The sequence below is a fragment of the Pseudophryne corroboree genome, chromosome 9 (genome assembly GCF_028390025.1).
Source record: "Pseudophryne corroboree isolate aPseCor3 chromosome 9, aPseCor3.hap2, whole genome shotgun sequence".
NCBI lineage: Eukaryota > Metazoa > Chordata > Amphibia > Anura > Myobatrachidae > Pseudophryne > Pseudophryne corroboree.
Genome location: NC_086452.1, coordinates 427,227,576 through 427,245,798, shown reverse-complemented (window position 1 = coordinate 427,245,798; position 18,223 = coordinate 427,227,576). Strand labels below are relative to the sequence as shown.

The window sequence follows — 18,223 nt, the reverse complement described above, 5'->3', positions numbered from 1 at the left end:
TAGTCCGACTGCACCTGGATTGCATGATCCTTGGGCAGAGGAGAGGCCTGAAGCAGAGCATTGTAGATCGCCCGAAGTTCCAGAATGTTGATCGGAAGAAGGCTTTCGTGGGCTGACCACCTGCCCTGGATCTGCGCCCCTTGGGTGACCGCTCCCCATCCTCGTAGACTTGCATCTGTTGTGAGGAGGGTCCAATCTGGAATTCCGAAATTCCGACCCTCCAGTAGATTGGAGGACTGCAGCCACCGCAGGAGGGAAATTCTGGCCTGAGGCGACCAGCTGTATCATCCGGTGCATCTAAAGATGGGAACCCGGACCATTTGCTCAGGAGATCCAGCTGAAAAGTTCTGGCATGGAACCTGCCATATTGGATCGCCTTGTAGAAGGCGACTATCTTCCCCAACAATCTTATGCAAATATGGATGGACAATCGAGCAGGTCGGAGTACCATGCGGACCATCTCCTGAAGTGTTCTCGGCTTGTCTTCTGGTAGGAACACCTTCTGGGCCACAGTATCCAGCAACATCCCCAGGAACAGGAGCCTCTGAGTTGGCTCCAGGTGGGACTTCTGTAAAGTTGAGGATCCACCCATGGTCTGACAGAAGATGGATAAGTGTAGTCGATATGGAGCAATAAAAGCTCCCTGGATCTTGCTTTTATCAGAAGATCATCCAGTTAAGGGACAACATTGACTCCCTAGACCCGGAGTTGGAACATCATCTCCGCCATCACCTTCGTGAATCCCCTAGGGGCTGTGGACAGGCCGAAGGGCAGTACCTGGAATTGGAAGTGATCGTCCAGCAGGCAAACCGCAGGTACGCCTGATGAGGAGGCCAAATTGGAACATGGTAGTAGGCGTCCTTGATATCCAAGGAGACCATGAATTCCTGTTCTTCCAAGCCCACAATCCCTGCTCGCAGGGATTCCATTTTGAACTTAAACTCCTTCAAATAAGGATTCAAGTACTTTAAGGTCAAAATGGATCTTACCTAACGGTCCGGTTTCGGCACCACAAATAGGTTGGAGTAAAACCCCTTGCCGCGTTGCAGTATTAGTACTGGACCAGCTTTTGGATGGCCTGTTGTAACGTAACTTGCATATCCTCCAAAGCTGGTAAGCTTGATTTGAAAAATTGTTGGGGAGGAGTACTGTCGAACTCCAGCTTGTAGCCTTGAGAAACAAGATTTCTGACCCAGGTATCCTGGCAAGAAGTCTCCCAGACGTGGCTGAAGTGACGCAGGCGAGCTCACACCTCGAGATCCCCTCAGGGTGGGTGGCACCATCATGCTGAGGCCTTAGTGGAAGCAGAACTGGTAGTCTGTTCCTGAGAGCTGGTGCTTGCAGTTTTTCTGGTCTTACCTCTGGTGCCTCTAGTCGCATTGGAGGTACATCTGGCCATAGATCGAAATCTGTGAGACCGAAAGGACTGGACAGATGGCCCCGGATAGGAGCGTCTCGCCGGCGAGGCTCCAGAGGGGAGAAACGTGCATTTCCCAGCCGTGACTTTGGAAATCCAGGTATCCAATTCAACCTCAGAGCCATTTCCAGAAAAGGGAAGGGATTCTACACGGGTGTGGTATGGAAGGTAGATAGTACCTAGATAGTACCACTATTGGTCGACACGGTTTCTAGGTCGACAGGGTTTCTAGGTCGACAGGTCAAAAGGTCGACATGAGGTTTAAAAAAAAAAAAACTCGTTTTCTTCGTAGAGTGACCGGGAACCCCAATTAGTGCACCGTGTCCCCTCGCTTCGCTCGCCATGCTTCGGTCAGATTACCGTTCCAATCGTAGTCCACGTGGATCGTTAAGTATGAAAAGGTTCAAAAAATTTAAAAAAAAACTGAAAAACTCATGTTGACCTGTCGACCTAGAACATGTCTACCTAGAAACCCTGTCGACCTAGTTACTGTCGACTAATAGTGGTCGACCTAGATAGTGTCGACCTAGAGACCGGATCCCTTCTACACTATGTTTGGATTCTGCGTCCGCAATCCACTGAGGCAACCACAAGGCCCTGCGCGCCGACACTGCCATGGCAGAAGTCCTAGCATTAATGTTCCCCATCTACTTGAGCGAATCACAGAGGACACGTGTAGTGTCCTGAATGTGTTTTAGGAGGGTCACCATAGTGATCAAGGGCATGTTCCCCGAGAGGCCCCCCTGAATTTGAGTGCCCAGGAATGAATAGCATGGGTCATCCAGCAACCCGCAATGACTGGCCTTTGTGAGACACCTGCTGCCATGTAAATAGACTGGAGTGTAGTCTCTATCTTCCTATCCCCAGGATCCTTCATGGTAAAGGAGCCCGGAGTAGGCAGCACCACCTTTTAGGACAGGCGAGAGATGGATACATCCACCCCAGGGGGTTCCTCCCAAAATTTCCTACCTTCAGGAGCAAATGGGAAAGTGCGCAAACATTTTTTGGACACTTTGAATTTTTTGTCTGGATTTTTCCAGGCCTGCTTGAATAGGTCATCTAACTCTGCACAGTCAGGGAAAGTGACATTGGGCTTGTTTTGAAAAAAGAAAAACCACTGCTGTGATGCAGCGTCCTTTAGAGGGAGCTTTAACACGTCCCAAATAGCCAGAATTAGGGGTTCAATACCCTGAGCAGAATCAGGATCCCCACTCATGGGATGCAAGTCATCCCCATCCTCCTGTATATCATCATCTGTATTAGAGAATAGAGCAGGTAACCAACGCTGCTGTGAACCTGCATGAGAGAGGGGGGGCTGTGCAGCTAAATCTGCAACAGCTTGTTATAGTAGCTGAGTCTTCTGTACATTAGCAGTGAGCTGGGATGACATATCTGACATCATGGTTTTAAGAGACCCTAACTAGTGGGACTCTGGACCCTCTCCCCCAGCCCCTTCACTGATTTGTGAAGATTGGCTGCATTGTTCACAGGAAACAGAATCATGAGATAAGGGAGAGAATCTGGTGTGACATACACTGCACAGCTTGTGTTTACCCATATTTCACAGTAAGCACAATAACATACACACATACACTGTATGTGAGAGGAGACACAGAGAGAGAGAGAGAGAGAGAGAGGACACCAGCACACCCTGAGATGTACAGCCCCAGTGAGGCCATCAGCTCACTATATTACAGTAAACACGAACCATTCCTGTCCTAAAGAGGACCCAGATAGTGTATACAAGCGTCTCTCCCCCTTTGCTACACCCTGTACCAGATATCCAGCGTGTCTGAGGAGTCAGGAAGCGCTGTGTGTGCTGAGAAAGGCTGCAGTAAGCAGAGGAAGGCGCCACAATGCCTCAGGTCCCGGTCTGATGTAGCTCCGCCCCCTCCAATGGTGCCGGAGCTATAGAGATATATTATACTGGCAAAGTCTCCTTACAGCTAAAAAAAACATCAAGTGCTAGTTCTAGCGGTTTTGTGCCGGTCTACATGGGGAATCTTAGCGGGGCCCCCGGTGTGTACTCATCACCGATGTCGCCTTCAGGCAGCGTTGGGGTTGTGCGGCTGTAACAGCCAAGGCGCAGTGCCCCGCTGAACAACAACCCCTCAAGACGGTGGTTCTGCAGCGGAGAAGCGGCTCTGCACCTCGTAAGGCCGGTGACCGCCCCCCCCCCCCCCCAACTGCCACAGTGTCCAGGCAGCATTCCGAAAATAACAAACAGAAAGAAGAAACTGAAGAAAACTCTCTGGAGCTCAGAGATGTGCATCCTTTCCTGAGGGGACTTTTTTCTAAACTGCCTATAGGAGGAGGCATAGAGGGGAGGCGCCAGTACACCCAGTGAAGAAATTTAAAGTGCACTGGCTCCTTTGGACCCCATATATACCTCATCGTACTAGATTCCCCAATATCCCTTATGGATGCTAGAGAAAAGGGTTTTGTGTGTGCCCTCTGAATTACCACACTTCTCTGATGAGAAGTTACTCCCAGCCCTTTCTGCTAAATAAGAACATGACATGCAAAAAAAAACAAAAAACCTTCAAACTTTAGTTGCTCTAAACAAAACTTATTGCAATAACTACAATGATACACGCCTAGTGTGTTTTATGTTGTCTAATTCAGCCTGTAGATAGGAAGGCTGCAGCGCTCTTTAGCCGTTTTTTAAATGGCTGTTACGCATGTAAATGTCATTAACCAATTGTATGTTTAAGCCTTCTCTTAAAAGGGCCTAGTGTAGAGATGCCAGTAAATAACAGGTTATGCCATACGTCAGATACGCCAAGGCTGAGGAACATGGCTGCCAGTTTGCTCCCTGTTCATCAAACAAGCACCGCCTTTATACACTGACTTGAGTTACTGAGATCGCCCCCTGCTGGTGGAGCTTCTGTTCCCATTCTTTTAGTTACCTAGCTTCACAGTGTTCTCCCTTCTCTTTATGGTGACCGGATATTCAGCACAAACCATAATCTTTCCCTCTGTTTATTCACATAATGGGCAGTACCACAGCTTTTCCCCTACAGCAGTAAAGGAAATGGCCAGTCGCATAAGACCATGTTAGTAGCTCTACTGAGTGACAGCCACAGCTATCGGTAATATTGTTTGGCTGGAACATCCTCAGCTGCCCCCAGAAACAAGAGAGAGATTGTGTAGGCCCCATCGGAGACCAATTCTACTGAGTTTGTTCTACTCTGTATTTCTTAATGTTATTATCTACTTGCTGGGCTAGGGGTAAACTGAGAGGTTGTCTTGTCTGGTTTAGTATGAAATACCTACAGTCAAAATACCGACAACAATTGACTGATGGTCAAAATACCAACATTTAAAATGTCGAAAAATCAAAGTCAACACTAGTTGTTCATATATTTTTTTGGTGTGTGTGTCAACATGGATACCATACAAGTGTACCGCGTCCCCTCACATGGCTCGCCATTCTTCGGGCACGGTGCATTGCAGCGCTCGGCACACTATTATATTCCTATATTCCCCCTCCAGGTCCACTGGGATGGTAAAGTATGAACAAGTCTGTTTCAATGAAAAACCCATGTCGAGTTTTTGACCTGTCTGTATTTTAAATGTCGGTATTTTGACCGTCGGTCAATGGTTGTCGGTATTTTGACCATCGGGATTTTTATTGTAGGTAAATTGACCGCATCCCGTCTTGTCTTAGTAAGAATATAATAGCAGACATGGCTTTAATTTGTTTGCCATGGTAACGATATGTTTAGGAGCAAGTCTGTAGTAAATACAGAATATAACATCACTAAAATCTGCTTGCAGGAGCAGTTCCTATAGCGCCAGTGGATGATTGGCACAAGCTGATTGTCCTTTAACTCTTTGCGCTGTTTCCTGTCAGGTACCTGACTACCTAGAACACATCAAGAAGCCAATGGACTTTAAGACGATGAAGAGTAACCTAGAAGCGTTCCGCTACCAAAACTTTGACCAGTTTGAGGAGGACTTCAACCTAATAGTCAACAACTGCATAAAGTACAACGCGAAGGACACCATCTTCTACCGCTCAGCAGTCCGGCTCCGAGAGCAGGGCGCAGCTGTCATCCAGCAGGCTCGTCGGCAGGCGGAAAAGATTGGGATTGACTTTGAGACTGGAATGCACATACCCCAAGTCACCACGGGAAATGAGACTGGACGTCACGGCAGAGAGAGCGGTAAGTGGTGACTGCTCTATGCTACAGTTACTTCATTCTTAATGGGTCACAAAGCCCAAAACACTGATGTTGTTGGGTACAAATGTTTCACTAACAGTAATGACATATATGTGGAAGTTTAGATTTCATTAAGTATTCTTTTAGCCATGTATAGAGAGAGAGAGATAGATAGATATAGATATAATATTTTCCAGGTGCAGTTGCATTGTATTTGATACTGCTGTATCAAGCAGCTTTGTGTTGTATCCCAGGGCAAGGAATGTAAAAAAAAAATAGGATTTTAATTACCTACCGGTAAATCCATTTCTCGTAGTCTGTAGAGGATACTGGAGTCCACATTAGTACCATGGGGTGATCCACAAGGAGCCTTGGACACTTTAAGAAATCAATAGTGTGCACTGGCTCCTCCCTCTATGCCCCTCCTACCAGACTCAGTCTAGAAACTGTGCCCGAGGAGACGGACATATCCTGAGGAAGGATGTAACAGAAAAGTGGTGAGATTCGAACCAGCACACACAAACAAGAGGAAAGCCATGCTAACCAAAACTGAACAAGAACAGCAAAGCTGAACCAACAACAATACTTAACGAAGTAACAGAGCAGGAAACACGAAGCACTGGGCGGACGCCCAGTATCCTCTACAGACTACGAGAAAAGGATTTACCGGTAGGTAATCAAAATCCTATTTCTCTAACGTCCTAGTGGATGCTGGGGACTCCGTAAGGACCATGGGGAATAGACAAGCTCCGCAGGAGACATGGGCACTTTAAGAAAGAATTTGGATTCTGGTGTGCTCTGGCTCCTCCCTCTGTCCCTCCTCCAGACCTCAGTTTGAATCTGTGCCCGGACGAGCTGGGTGCTACTTAGTGAGCTCTCCTGAGCTTGCTATAAGAAAGTATTTTGTTAGGTTTTTTATTTTCAGGGAGATCTGCTGGCAACAGGCTCCCTGCACCGTGGGACTGAGGGGAGAGAAGCAGCCCTACTCTCTGAAGATAGGTCCTGCTTCTTAGGCTACTGGACACCATTAGCTCCAGAGGGATCGTACACAGGATCTCTCACCCTTTGTCGTCCGATCCCGGAGCCGCGCCGCCATCCCCCTCGCAGAGCCGGAAGACAGAAGCCGGGTGAAAGAAGCAAGAAGACTTCGAAATCAGCGGCAGAAGACTCCAGTCTTCAGTGAGGTAGCGCACAGCACTGCAGCTGTGCGCCATTGCTCCCACACTACACCCACATACTCCGGTCACTGTAGGGTGCAGGGAGTGGGGGGGGGCCCTGGGCAGCAATTAGGACCTCTTGGCAAAAGTTAGACATATATACAGTTGGGCACTGTATATATGTATGAGCCCCCGCCATAATAGTGTACAGAAACGCGGGACAGAAGCCCGCCGCTGAGGGGGACGGGGCTTCTTCCTCAGCACTCACCAGCGCCATTTTCTCTCCACAGCTCCGCTGAGAGGAAGCTCCCCAGGCTCTCCCCTGCAGATTCACGGTAGTAGAGGGTAAAAAGAGAGGGGGGGCACATAAATTAGGCGCAAAAATATAATATACAGCAGCTACTGGGCTAACACTAAGTTACTGTGTGATTCCTGGGACATATAGCGCTGGGGTGTGTGCTGGCATACTCTCTCTCTGTCTCTCCAAAGGGCCTTGTGGGGGAACTGTCTTCAAAAAAGAGCATCCCCTGTGTGTGTGGTGTGTCGGTACGCTTGTGTCGACATGTCTGATGAGGAAGGCTATGTGGAAGCAGAGCGGGAGCAAACGAATGTGGTGTCTCCGCCGACGGCGCCGACACCTGATTGGATGGATATGTGGAAGGTTTTAAATGATAATGTTAATTCCTTGCATAAAAGGTTGGATAAAGCTGAAACCTTAGGACAGTCAGGGTCTCAGCCCATGCCTGATCCGATGTCGCAGAGGCCGTCAGGGTCTCAGAAGCGCCCACTATCCCAAATTGTTGACACAGATACCGACATGGATTCTGACTCCAGTGTCGATTACGATGATGCAAAGTTACAGCCTAAATTGGCTAAAGCCATCCGTTATATGATTATAGCAATGAAGGATGTGTTGCACATCACAGAGGAAACCCCAGTCCCTGACAAGAGGGTTCATATGTATGGGGAAAAAAGGCAGGAGGTGACCTTTCCCCCTTCACATGAGCTAAATGAGTTATGTGAAAAGGCTTGGGAATCTCCAGATAAAAAACTACAGATTTCCAAGAGGATGCTTATGGCGTATCACTTCCCGCCAACGGACAGGTTACGCTGGGAATCCTCCCCTAGGGTGGACAAAGCTCTAACACGCTTATCCAAGAGGGTAGCCCTGCCGTCACAGGATACGGCCACCCTCAAAGATGCTGCGGATAGAAAGCAGGAGGGTACCCTGAAGTCCATTTATACACATTCAGGTACCTTATTAAGGCCGGCAATTGCGTCGGCCTGGGTGTGTAGTGCTGTAGCAGCATGGACGGATACCTTATCTGAGGAACTTGATACCTTAGACAAGGATACTATATTAATGACCCTGGGGCATATAAAAGACGCTGTCCTATATATGAGAGATGCTCAAAGAGACATTAGCCGACTGGGCTCTAGAATAAATGCAATGTCGATTTCTGCCAGAAGGGTCCTGTGGACTCTGCAATGGACAGGCGATGCCGACTCAAAAAGGCACATGGAGGTTTTACCTTACAAGGGTGAGGAATTGTTTGGGGAGGGTCTCTCGGACCTGGTCTCCACAGCTACTGCTGGAAAGTAAATTTTTTTGCCATATGTTCCCTCACAACCTAAGAAAGCACCGTATTACCAAATGCAGTCCTTTCAATCACAAAAAGGCAAAGTCCGAGGTGCGTCCTTTCTTGCCAGAGGCAGGGGCAGAGGAAGGAAGCTGCACAACACAGCTAGTTCCCAGGAACAGAAGTCCTCCCCGGCTTCCACTAAATCCACCGCATGACGCTGGGGCTCCACAGGCGGAGCTAGGCCCGGTGGGGGCGCGTCTCCGAAATTTCAGCCACAAGTGGGTTCACTCCCAGGTGGATCCCTGGGCAATAGAGATTGTGTCTCAGGGATACAAGCTGGAATTCGAAGAGATGCCCCCTCACCGATACCTCAAATCGGCCCTGCCAGCTTCCCCATTAGAGAGGGAAATAGTGTTAGCTGCAATTCACAAATTGTATCTTCAGCAGGTGGTGGTCAAGGTTCCCCTCCTTCAACAAGGGAAGGGTTATTATTCGACCATGTTTGTGGTACCGAAACTGGACGGTTCGGTCAGACCCATATTGAATTTAAAATCTCTGAACATGGTATTGAAGGGAAGGTATGCCTTTTTGCAGATGATACAAAGATATGCAACAGGGTAGACACACCGGGAGGGGTAAAACAAATGATTGATGACCTAGCTAGGCTTGAGAAATGGTCAAGAACGTGGCAACTACAGTTTAATACTAAAAAATGCAAAATCATGCACTTGGGTCTCAAAAACCCAAAGGCTAAATATAGTATCAAGGGTACTATAATGGAAACTACTGAGGAGGAAAGGGATTTAGGAGTCACTATTTCAAGTGACTTGAAGGCAGGAAAGCAATGCAACAAAGCAATGAGAAAGGCAAGTCAGATGCTTGGTTGCATAAGGAGAGGAATCAGTAGCAGGAAAAAAGAAGTGATAATGCCACTGTATAGGTCATTGGTGCGGCCCCATCTGGAATACTGTGTCCAGTTCTGGAGACCATATCTCCAGAAAGATATAAATACATTAGAGAGTGTACAAAGAAGGGCAACTAAAATGGTGCATGGCCTACATCGCAAAACGTACCCGGAAAGGCTAAAAGATCTTAACATGTATAGTTTGGAGGAGAGAAGGGAAAGGGGAGACGTGATAGAAACTTTCAAATATATCAAGAGTCTTAACAAAGTTCAGGAGGGAAACATTCTTCAAAGGAAGAGAAGTATTAGAACTCGAGGACATACACTGAGACTGGAGGGGGGGAGGTTCAGGGGAAATTTAAGGAAAAATTACTTCACAGAAAGGGTAGTGGATAAGTGGAATAGTCTCCCATCAGAGGTGGTAGAGGCTAAGACTGTAGAGCAATTTAAACATGCTTGGGATAGGCATATGAATATCCTTACAAAGAATTAAGGTTTAAAAAGGGTTGAGATTACCTAAAGGATAAAAAGAAAGGGGCAGACTAGATGGGCCAAGTGGTTCTTATCTGCCGTCAAATTCTATGTTTCTATATACCTGAAAAGGTTCAAGTTCAAGATGGAATCGCTCAGAGCGGTGATTGCAAGCCTGGAAGAGGGGGATTTTATGGTGTCTCTGGACATAAAGGATGCATACCTTCATGTCCCCATTTATCCACCTCATCAGGCGTACCTCAGACTTGTGGTACAGGATTGTCATTACCAATTTCAGACGTTGCCGTTTGGTCTCTCCACGGCACCGAGAATATTTACCAAGGTGATGGCAGAAATGATGGTACTCCTGCGGAAGCAAGGGGTCACAATTATCCCATACTTGGACGATCTCCTCATAAAAGCGAGGTCAAGAGAGCAGTTACGGATCAGCGTAGCACACTCTCTGGAAGTGTTAGGACAGCACGGCTGGATTCTGAATATTCCAAAGTCGCAGTTGATTCCTACGACTCGTCTGCCCTTCCTGGGCATGATTCTGGACACAGACCAGAAGAGGGTTTATCTCCCGATGGAGAAGGCTCAGGAACTCATGACACTAGTCAGAGACCTATTAAAACCAAAAAAGGTGTCGGTGCATCACTGCACACGAGTCCTGGGAAAGATGGTGGCATCATCCGACGCCATTCCCTTCGGCAGGTTCCATGCGAGGACCTTTCAATGGGATCTCCTGGACAAATGGTCCGGATCACATCTTCAGATGCATCGGTTAATCACCCTATCCCCCAGGGCCAGGGTGTCTCTCCTGTGGTGGCTGCAGAGTGCTCACCTTCTGGAGGGCCGCAGATTCGGCATTCAGGACTGGGTCCTGGTGACCACGGATGCAAGCCTCCGGGGGTGGGGGGCAGTCACACAGGGAAGAAATTTCCAAGGCCTGTGGTCAAGTCAGGAGACTTGCCTTCACATCAACATCCTGGAACTAAGGGCCATATACAACGCCCTACGTCAAGCGGAGTCCCTACTTCGCGACCAACCGGTTCTGATTCAGTCAGACAACATAACCGCAGTGGCTCATGTAAACCGCCAAGGCGGCACAAGGAGCAGAGTGGCGATGGCGGAAGCCACCAGGATTCTTCGCTGGGCGGAGAATCACGTAAGCGCACTGTCAGCAGTGTTCATCCCGGGAGTGGACAACTGGGAAGCAGACTTCCACAGCAGGCACGACCTCCACCCAGGAGAGTGGGGACTTCATCAAGAAGTCTTCACACAGATTACAAGTCGGTGGGAACTACCACAGATAGACATGATGGCGTCACGCCTCAACAAGAAGCTACAGAGCTATTGCGCCAGGTAAAGGGACCCTCAGGCAGTAGCTGTAGACTCCCTGGTGACACCGTGGGTGTTCCAGTCGGTCTATGTATTTCCTCCTCTTCCTCTCATAACCAAGGTACTGAGGATAATAAGGAAAAGAGGAGTAAGAACAATTCTCATTGTTCCAGATTGGCCACGAAGGACTTGGTATCCAGATCTGCAAGAATTGCTCACAGAGGATCCGTGGCCTCTTCATCTAAGACAGGACCTGTTGCAACAGGGACCCTGTCTCTTCCAAGACTTACCACGGCTGCGTTTGACGGCATGGCGGTTGAACGCCGGATCCTAGCAGAAAAGGGTATTCCGGAGGAGGTCATTCCTACGCTGATAAAGGCTAGGAAGGACGTAACAGCTAAACATTATCACCGGATATGGCGAAAGTATGTTTTTTGGTGTAAGGCCAGCAATGCTCCTACAGAGGAGTTTCAGGTGGGCCGTTTCCTTCACTTCCTTCAGTCAGGAGTGAATTTGGGCCTGAAGTTAGGCTCAATTAAGGTCCAGATTTCGTCCCTTTCCATTTTCTTTCAAAAGGAGTTGGCTTCTCTGCCAGAAGTTCAGACGTTTGTGAAAGGAGTGCTGCATATTCAGCCTCCTTTTGTGCCTCCAGTGGCACCTTGGGATCTTAACGTGGTGTTGAGTTTCCTGAAATCACACTGGTTTGAACCACTTAAAACAGTGGAGTTGAAATATCTCACGTGGAAGGTGGTCATGCTATTAGCCTTGGCTTCGGCTAAGCGCGTGTCAGAATTAGCGGCTTTGTCTCATAAAAGCCCATATCTGGTTTTCCATATGGATAGAGCGGAATTGAGGACACGTCCACAATTTCTGCCAAAAGTGGTCTCATCCTTTCATATGAACCAACCTATTGTGGTCCCTGTGGCTACTCGTGACTTGGAGGATTCCGAGTTACTAGATGTGGTCAGGGCTTTAAAAGTTTATGTAGCCAGAACGGCTAGAGTCAGGAAAACGGAGTCACTGTTTATCCTGTATGCATCCAACAAGCTTGGTGGCTCCTGCTTCAAAGCAGACTATTGCTCGCTGGATCTGTAACACGATTCAGCAGGCTCATTCTGTGGCTGGATTGCCGCAGCCAAAATCAGTGAAAGCCCATTCCACTAGGACGGTGGGCTCTTCTTGGGTGGCTGCCCGAGGGGTCTCGGCATTACAGCTATGCCGAGCTGCTACTTGGTCAGGTTCAAATACGTTTGCAAAGTTCTACAAGTTTGATACCCTGGCTGTGGAGGACCTATCGTTTGCTCAATCGGTGCTGCAGAGTCATCCGCACTCTCCCGCCCGTTTGGGAGCTTTGGTATAATCCCCATGGTCCTTACGGAGTCCCCAGCATCCACTAGGACGTTACAGAAAATAAGATTTTACTTACCGGTAAATCTATTTCTCGTAGTCCGTAGTGGATGCTGGGCGCCTGTCCCAAGTGCAGACTTCTTCTGCAATGCTTGTATATAGTTATTGCTTAAATAAGGATTACTAGGTGCTTCATCGCGCCCTACGGGCGCTCTTCACACCGTCGCAAGGGGCTACGCCCCCTTAACCCTTGCATGCCTTTCTGGGGTTTAATATTTGTATTATATGGAGTATTACCTGCATTCCTTTGTTAGTGGTTAAATATTGCACAATGAAAGGGCGTGCGATGGTGAAGGAGGCGCAGCCCCTTGCGACGGCGTGAACAGCACCTGCAGGGCACGATGTACAGAATGTAGCGGGTGCGGGGGGGACTGCGGATGGTGTCTGTAGATGCTGCGGGTGGAGGGGAGGCAGAAGTGGGGGTGGGGCCCGGGTGGGGAGGGTTCGGGAGGTGCTGCGCGTGGGGGAGGGGCAGAGGAGTGGGGGATGCAGATGGGGGAGGGGTCCGGAGGCACCGCATGTGGGGGAGGGGCAGGGGTGCCACGGGTGGGAGAGGGGCAGGTGTGGGGATGTTGTGGATGGGTGAAGGGTTCCGGAGGTGCTGTGGGATGGGAAGGGATGGGTGTGCCGGGGGTTGGGTAGGGGACCGCAGGCACCATGGGTAGGGTAGGGGCAGGTACGGGTGTTGCGGCGGATGGGAAAGGAGGTCCGGAGGTGCTGCAGGTGGTGGAGGGGCAGGTGCAGGGGTGCCATTGGTGGGGGAGGGGTGGGTGAGGGGGGGACCGCTGATGGAGGAGGGTGTCTGCAGATGCTGCGGGTGGAGGGGGGCAGGTGTGGGGGGGAGACGTATAAGGGGGGTGAATGGTGGAAGGGGCCTGGAGGTGCTGTGGGTGGTGAAGGGGTGGAGGAGTGGGAGCCACGGGTGGTGTAGGGGGTCTGGAGGCACAGCATGTGGGGGAGGGGTGGAGTGCCGCATGTGGTGGAGGGGAAGGTGCGGAGGTGTGGTGCATTGGGGAGAGGTCTGGAGGCGCTGCGGGTACTGTACATGCCATAAAAGGTAGTTGGAGGGTATGCAGTAACAGGGCCAGTACAGGGGTGACAGGGTCAGTACAGGGTTGACGGGGCCAGGATAGGGGTGACGGTGCCAGGATAGGGGCGACGGTGCCAGGACAGGGGTGACGGGGCCAGGACAGGGGTGACGGGGCCAGGACAGGGGTGACAGGGCCAGGACAGAAATGATAGGGACAGGATAGGGGTGACAGGGCCAGGGTAGGGGCGGCAGGACCAGGACAGGGGTGACGGGGCCAGTATAGGGTTCACAGGGCAAGCACAGGGGTGACAGGGCCAGGATAGGGGTAACAGGGCCAGCATAAGGGTGACAGGGCCAGGATAAGGGTGAAAGGGCCAGAATAAGGGTGGCAGGGCAAGGCCAGGGACATGACAGAACACAGGGCACGGGAGAGATTGGTATTAGGGACAAAACAGTGGTGACAGACAGATGTGTCTTACCGGAGTCACTGCTGCTGGCTGCTGCTGTTCCATTCCAACCTGTTGGGATCTGCTGCTGCTGGAGACTTGGCATGGCTGACTCTCTCAGGCTGGAGTCCTGCTTTCTCTGCCAGTCCGCATCCCTCCCCCCCCTCCTCAGTCACACACCGCAGACCTCGCGCAGCTGCCGGGCACTGTGGTAAGGTGAGACTGGAAATGACTGGTTAGCCCCCAGGAGATGCTGCGGCTGGAGGGAGGAGGGGGTCATAGCATGCACGTGGCGCGGACCTCATGGCTTCCGGGCACTGTGGTAAGGGGAGACTGGGAGTGACTGGTTAGCTCCCAGGAGACGCTGCGGCTGGAGGGAGGAGTGGGTCAGAGCCTGCAAGCAGCTCGGATTTCTGCAGCGCTACCCGCCAGCTAAAGTGTGTGAATGAGCTGGGCGCACTCCACTGCGGGTGGCAGCGCTGCAGCTAGCGGTGGGGTTGCCGGGGCTGGAGATAACAGAGGCAGTATGGAACCTGCACAGCGGCAGGTGCCCCACTAAACTGCAGCTAAGAAGCGTGGAGTGTGTCAGAAAGTGACGCTCCTCCACACCAGAGAGACCCTGCTGAGTATGCCGATGTGGGGGGTCAAGCACACAGTGAGCCGGTGCCCGTCTGTCTGTATGACATACCCCTCACACACCCCCATACCTCCCAAATGTCCCGATTTTCGCGGGACAGTCCCATTTTTTGGGGTCTGTCCCGCTGTCCCACCCGCGGGTCGCAGTGTCCTGCGGTGGGGGGGGGGGCAGTTGGAAAGCTCCTGTACTCGCTGTTCTGCTTAGCAGAGCAGCGGTGAATAGTGGAGACAGAGGGAGAGGGGGCATCAGGGGGTACGGATTAATGGGGGGGTTCCAGCAGCAGAGCCGGATTAAGGGGGGGGGATACGTACCGTTGGCCCCACAGTTTTAGAGGCCCCCCCGGCTGGAGTAGCTCTGTCCCAGCTCAGAAGCTCCCCCCGTCCTGCCAGCAACAGTGGCAGCATTGCGCTACAGTCAGCACACGCTGCTGCATATTGGCAGGTCTGTGGTGTTGCAGGGAGGCAGCAGTCTCCCTGCTTTCTTCTCCCTGTGCGGGTGTGTAGGGGGGAGCGACCACCTCCTCTGGATTTAGCCCTAGCTGAGGGGCCAAAATCCCATAAAAAAAATAAAAACAATAATCGGAATTTGCATAAGGGGGCGTGGCCGCGCGGTCCGCGATTAGGCCACGCCCCCAACCCCCAGCAGGCACAGCAATGAGATAGGGCTCCCCTGTCTCAAGTGCCCTGGGCCCCCCGGACTCATAATCAGCCCCTGGGGGCATGCCAGCAGCTCACAGAGCGCTGGGCATGCCCCCTCACTGACGAAAACGGGGACCCTCCCGTGAAGCCACGCCCCCTTTTCGCCGAGTGTTTCCCTCCTTCTGCCTGGAGAAAGCTCCTGCAGAAAGCTGGGAGGTATGCAGCCCTGTCTGTGACATGCCCAATGTCCATGCTATCTGCTTCTGCTCCTAGTCTCCTGTAGATTTGGCCAGATCTCTGTGACTCATTTGAATAACTCCGCCCACTGCTGTGACTCCGCCCAGCGTTAGCAAATGAATCACAAGGTCACAGAATAGGGCTATTATATAGGAGATGTTATAGTTGCATGAGGGTTTATCTGATGCTCTGTTATTGTTCATACTGTTAACTGGGTAAAGTTATCACAAGTTATACGGTGTGATTGGTGTGGCTGGTATGAGTCTTACCCTGGATTCCCAAAATCCTTTCCTTGTACTGTCAGCTCTTCCGGGCACAGTTTCTTTAACTGAAGTCTGGAGGAGGGACATAGAGGGAGGAGCCAGAGCACACCAGAATCCAAATTCTTTCTTAAAGTGCCCATGTCTCCTGCGGTGCCCGTCTATTCCCCATGGTCCTTACGGAGTTCCCAGCATCCACTACGGACTACGAGAAATAGATTTACCGGTAAGTAAAATCTTATTTTCTCTTACGTCCTAGAGGATGCTGGGAACTCCGTAAGGACCATGGGGTATAGACGGGCTCCGCAGGAGACATGGGCACTATAAAGAACTTTAGAATGGGTGTGCACCGGCTCCTCCCTCCATGCCCCTCCTCCAGACCTCAGTTAGATCCTGTGCCCAGAGGAGACTGGGTGCACTACAGGGAGCTCTCCTGAGTTTCTCTGAAAAAGAATTTTGTTAGGTTTTTTATTTTCAGGGAGCACTGCTGGCAACAGGCTCCCTGCATCGTGGGACTGAGGAGAGAGAAGCAGACCTACTTAAGTGATAGGCTCTGCTTCTTAGGCTACTGGACACCATTTGCTCCAGAGGGAGTCGGAACGCAGGTCTCCCCCCGCCGTTCGTCCCAGAGCCGCGCCGCCGTCCTCCTCACAGAGCCGGAAGATTGAAGCCGGGTGAGTATAAGAAGAAAAGAAGACTTCAAGGCGGCAGAAGACTTCTTATCTTCACTGAGGTAACGCTGCGCGCCATTGCTCCCACACACTACAAACACTAGTGGGCACTGATGGGCGCAGGGGGTGTGCCCTGGGCAGCAATAATAACCTCTATATCTGGCAATATTATAGGCACTGCGGAGGAAGTAATTTTTTAAATCCCCCGCCAGTTTTGAGTTTGAGCGGGACCGAAGCCCGCCGCTGGAGGGGGCGGAGCTTGGTCCCTCAGCACTAACCAGCGCCATTTTCTCCACAGAGATCTGCAGAGAAGCTGTCTCCCCGGTATCTCCCCTGCTGAACACGGTGACACAGGGCTGAAAAGAGGAGGGGGGCACTTGTAAGGCGCAGCGAGTGTATTACACAGTAATTTAATATAAAAGCGCTATTATCTGGGACATTATTTTCCAGTGTCAGTTGGCGCTGGGTGTGTGCTGGCATACACTCTCTCTGTCTCTCCAAAGGGCCTTATTGGGGAACGGTCTCCTTCTATCTATATCCGGGGGTGCGGGGGTGTCGGTACGAGTGTGTCGGCATGTCTGATGCGGAAGGCTCAGCTAAGGAGGAGGTGGAGCAGATGATTGTGGTGTCGCCGTCGGCAACGCCGACTCATGATTGGATGGACATGTGGAATGTTTTAAATGCAAATGTGACCTTATTACATAAGAGATTGGACAAAGCAGAGTCCAGTGAAAGAGCAGGGAGTCAATCCACGGCTTCGGCTGGGTCATCGGGCCCTTCTGGCTCTCAAAAACGTCCCCTATCCCAGATAGCAGACACTGATACTGACACGGACTCTGACTCCAGTGTCGACTACGATGAAGCGAGGTTGCACCCGAGGGTGGCAAAAAGTATTCATTATATGATTATTGCAATAAAAGACACGAGGGTGCGCATGTATAAGGAAAAGAAACCTGAGGTAACCTTTCCCCCATCCCATGAGCTTAACGAGTTATTTGAAAAAGCTTGGGAAACTCCATAAAAAACTGCAGATTCCCAAGAGATTTCTTATGGCGTATCCTTTCCCTGCACAGGACAGGGTACGTTGGGAATCCTCACCCAGGGTGGACAAGGCTTTAACACGCCTGTCCAAGAAAGTGGCGCTACCGTCTCCAGCCCTCAAGGATCCTGCTGATCGCAGACAGGAAACTACTTTAAAGTCTATTTATGCGCATACAGGTGCTTTGCTCAGACCGGCAATAGCATCAGCATGGGTGTGTAGTGCAGTTGCAGCTTGGACAGATACCTTGTCAGCTGACCTTGATACCGTAGATAGGGATACCATTTTATTGACCTTAGGTCACATTAAAGACGCAGTCTTATATGTGAGAGACGCTCAAAGAGACGTTGGGCTGCTGGGTTCGAGAGCCAACACCATGGCGATTTCTGCTAGGCGAGCCCTGTGGACCCGCCAATGGACGGGTGATGCCGACTCAAAGAAGCATATGGAGGTTTTGCCATACAAAGGTGAAGTTTTATTTGGGGAAGGTCTCGCGGACCTGGTTGCCACAGCTACCGCGGGTAAATCTACCTTTTTGCCTTTTGTTCCCCCACAGAAAAAGAAAACTCCACAATATCAGATACAGTCCTTTCGGTCGCATAAGTCCAGAAGAGGTCGGGGCTCATCTTTCCTCGCCAGAGGTAAGGGTAGAGGAAAGAGAGCACCTGCTCCGGCTAGTTCCCAGGAGCAGAAGTCCTCCCCGGCTTCCACTAAATCCATCGCATGACGCTGGGGCTCCACTGAGGGAGTCCGCACCGGTGGGGGCACGTCTTCGACTCTTCAGCCAGGTCTGGGTTCTGTCAGACGTGGATCCTTGGG

General features: G+C 50.8%; 1 protein-coding gene across 4 annotated transcripts in view; it reads left to right on the top strand.

Moving 5' to 3' along the window:
• The window catches only part of BRPF1 (bromodomain and PHD finger containing 1), a 101,415-nt gene that overhangs the window by 46,729 nt on the left and 36,463 nt on the right, over positions 1–18,223 (top strand). For all 4 annotated transcript variants that reach the window (XM_063940990.1, XM_063940992.1, XM_063940991.1 and 1 more), the window contains one exon: positions 5,274–5,586. In XM_063940990.1, coding sequence (XP_063797060.1) covers positions 5,274–5,586 — 313 coding nt within the window. The remainder of the gene's footprint in view (positions 1–5,273; positions 5,587–18,223) is intronic.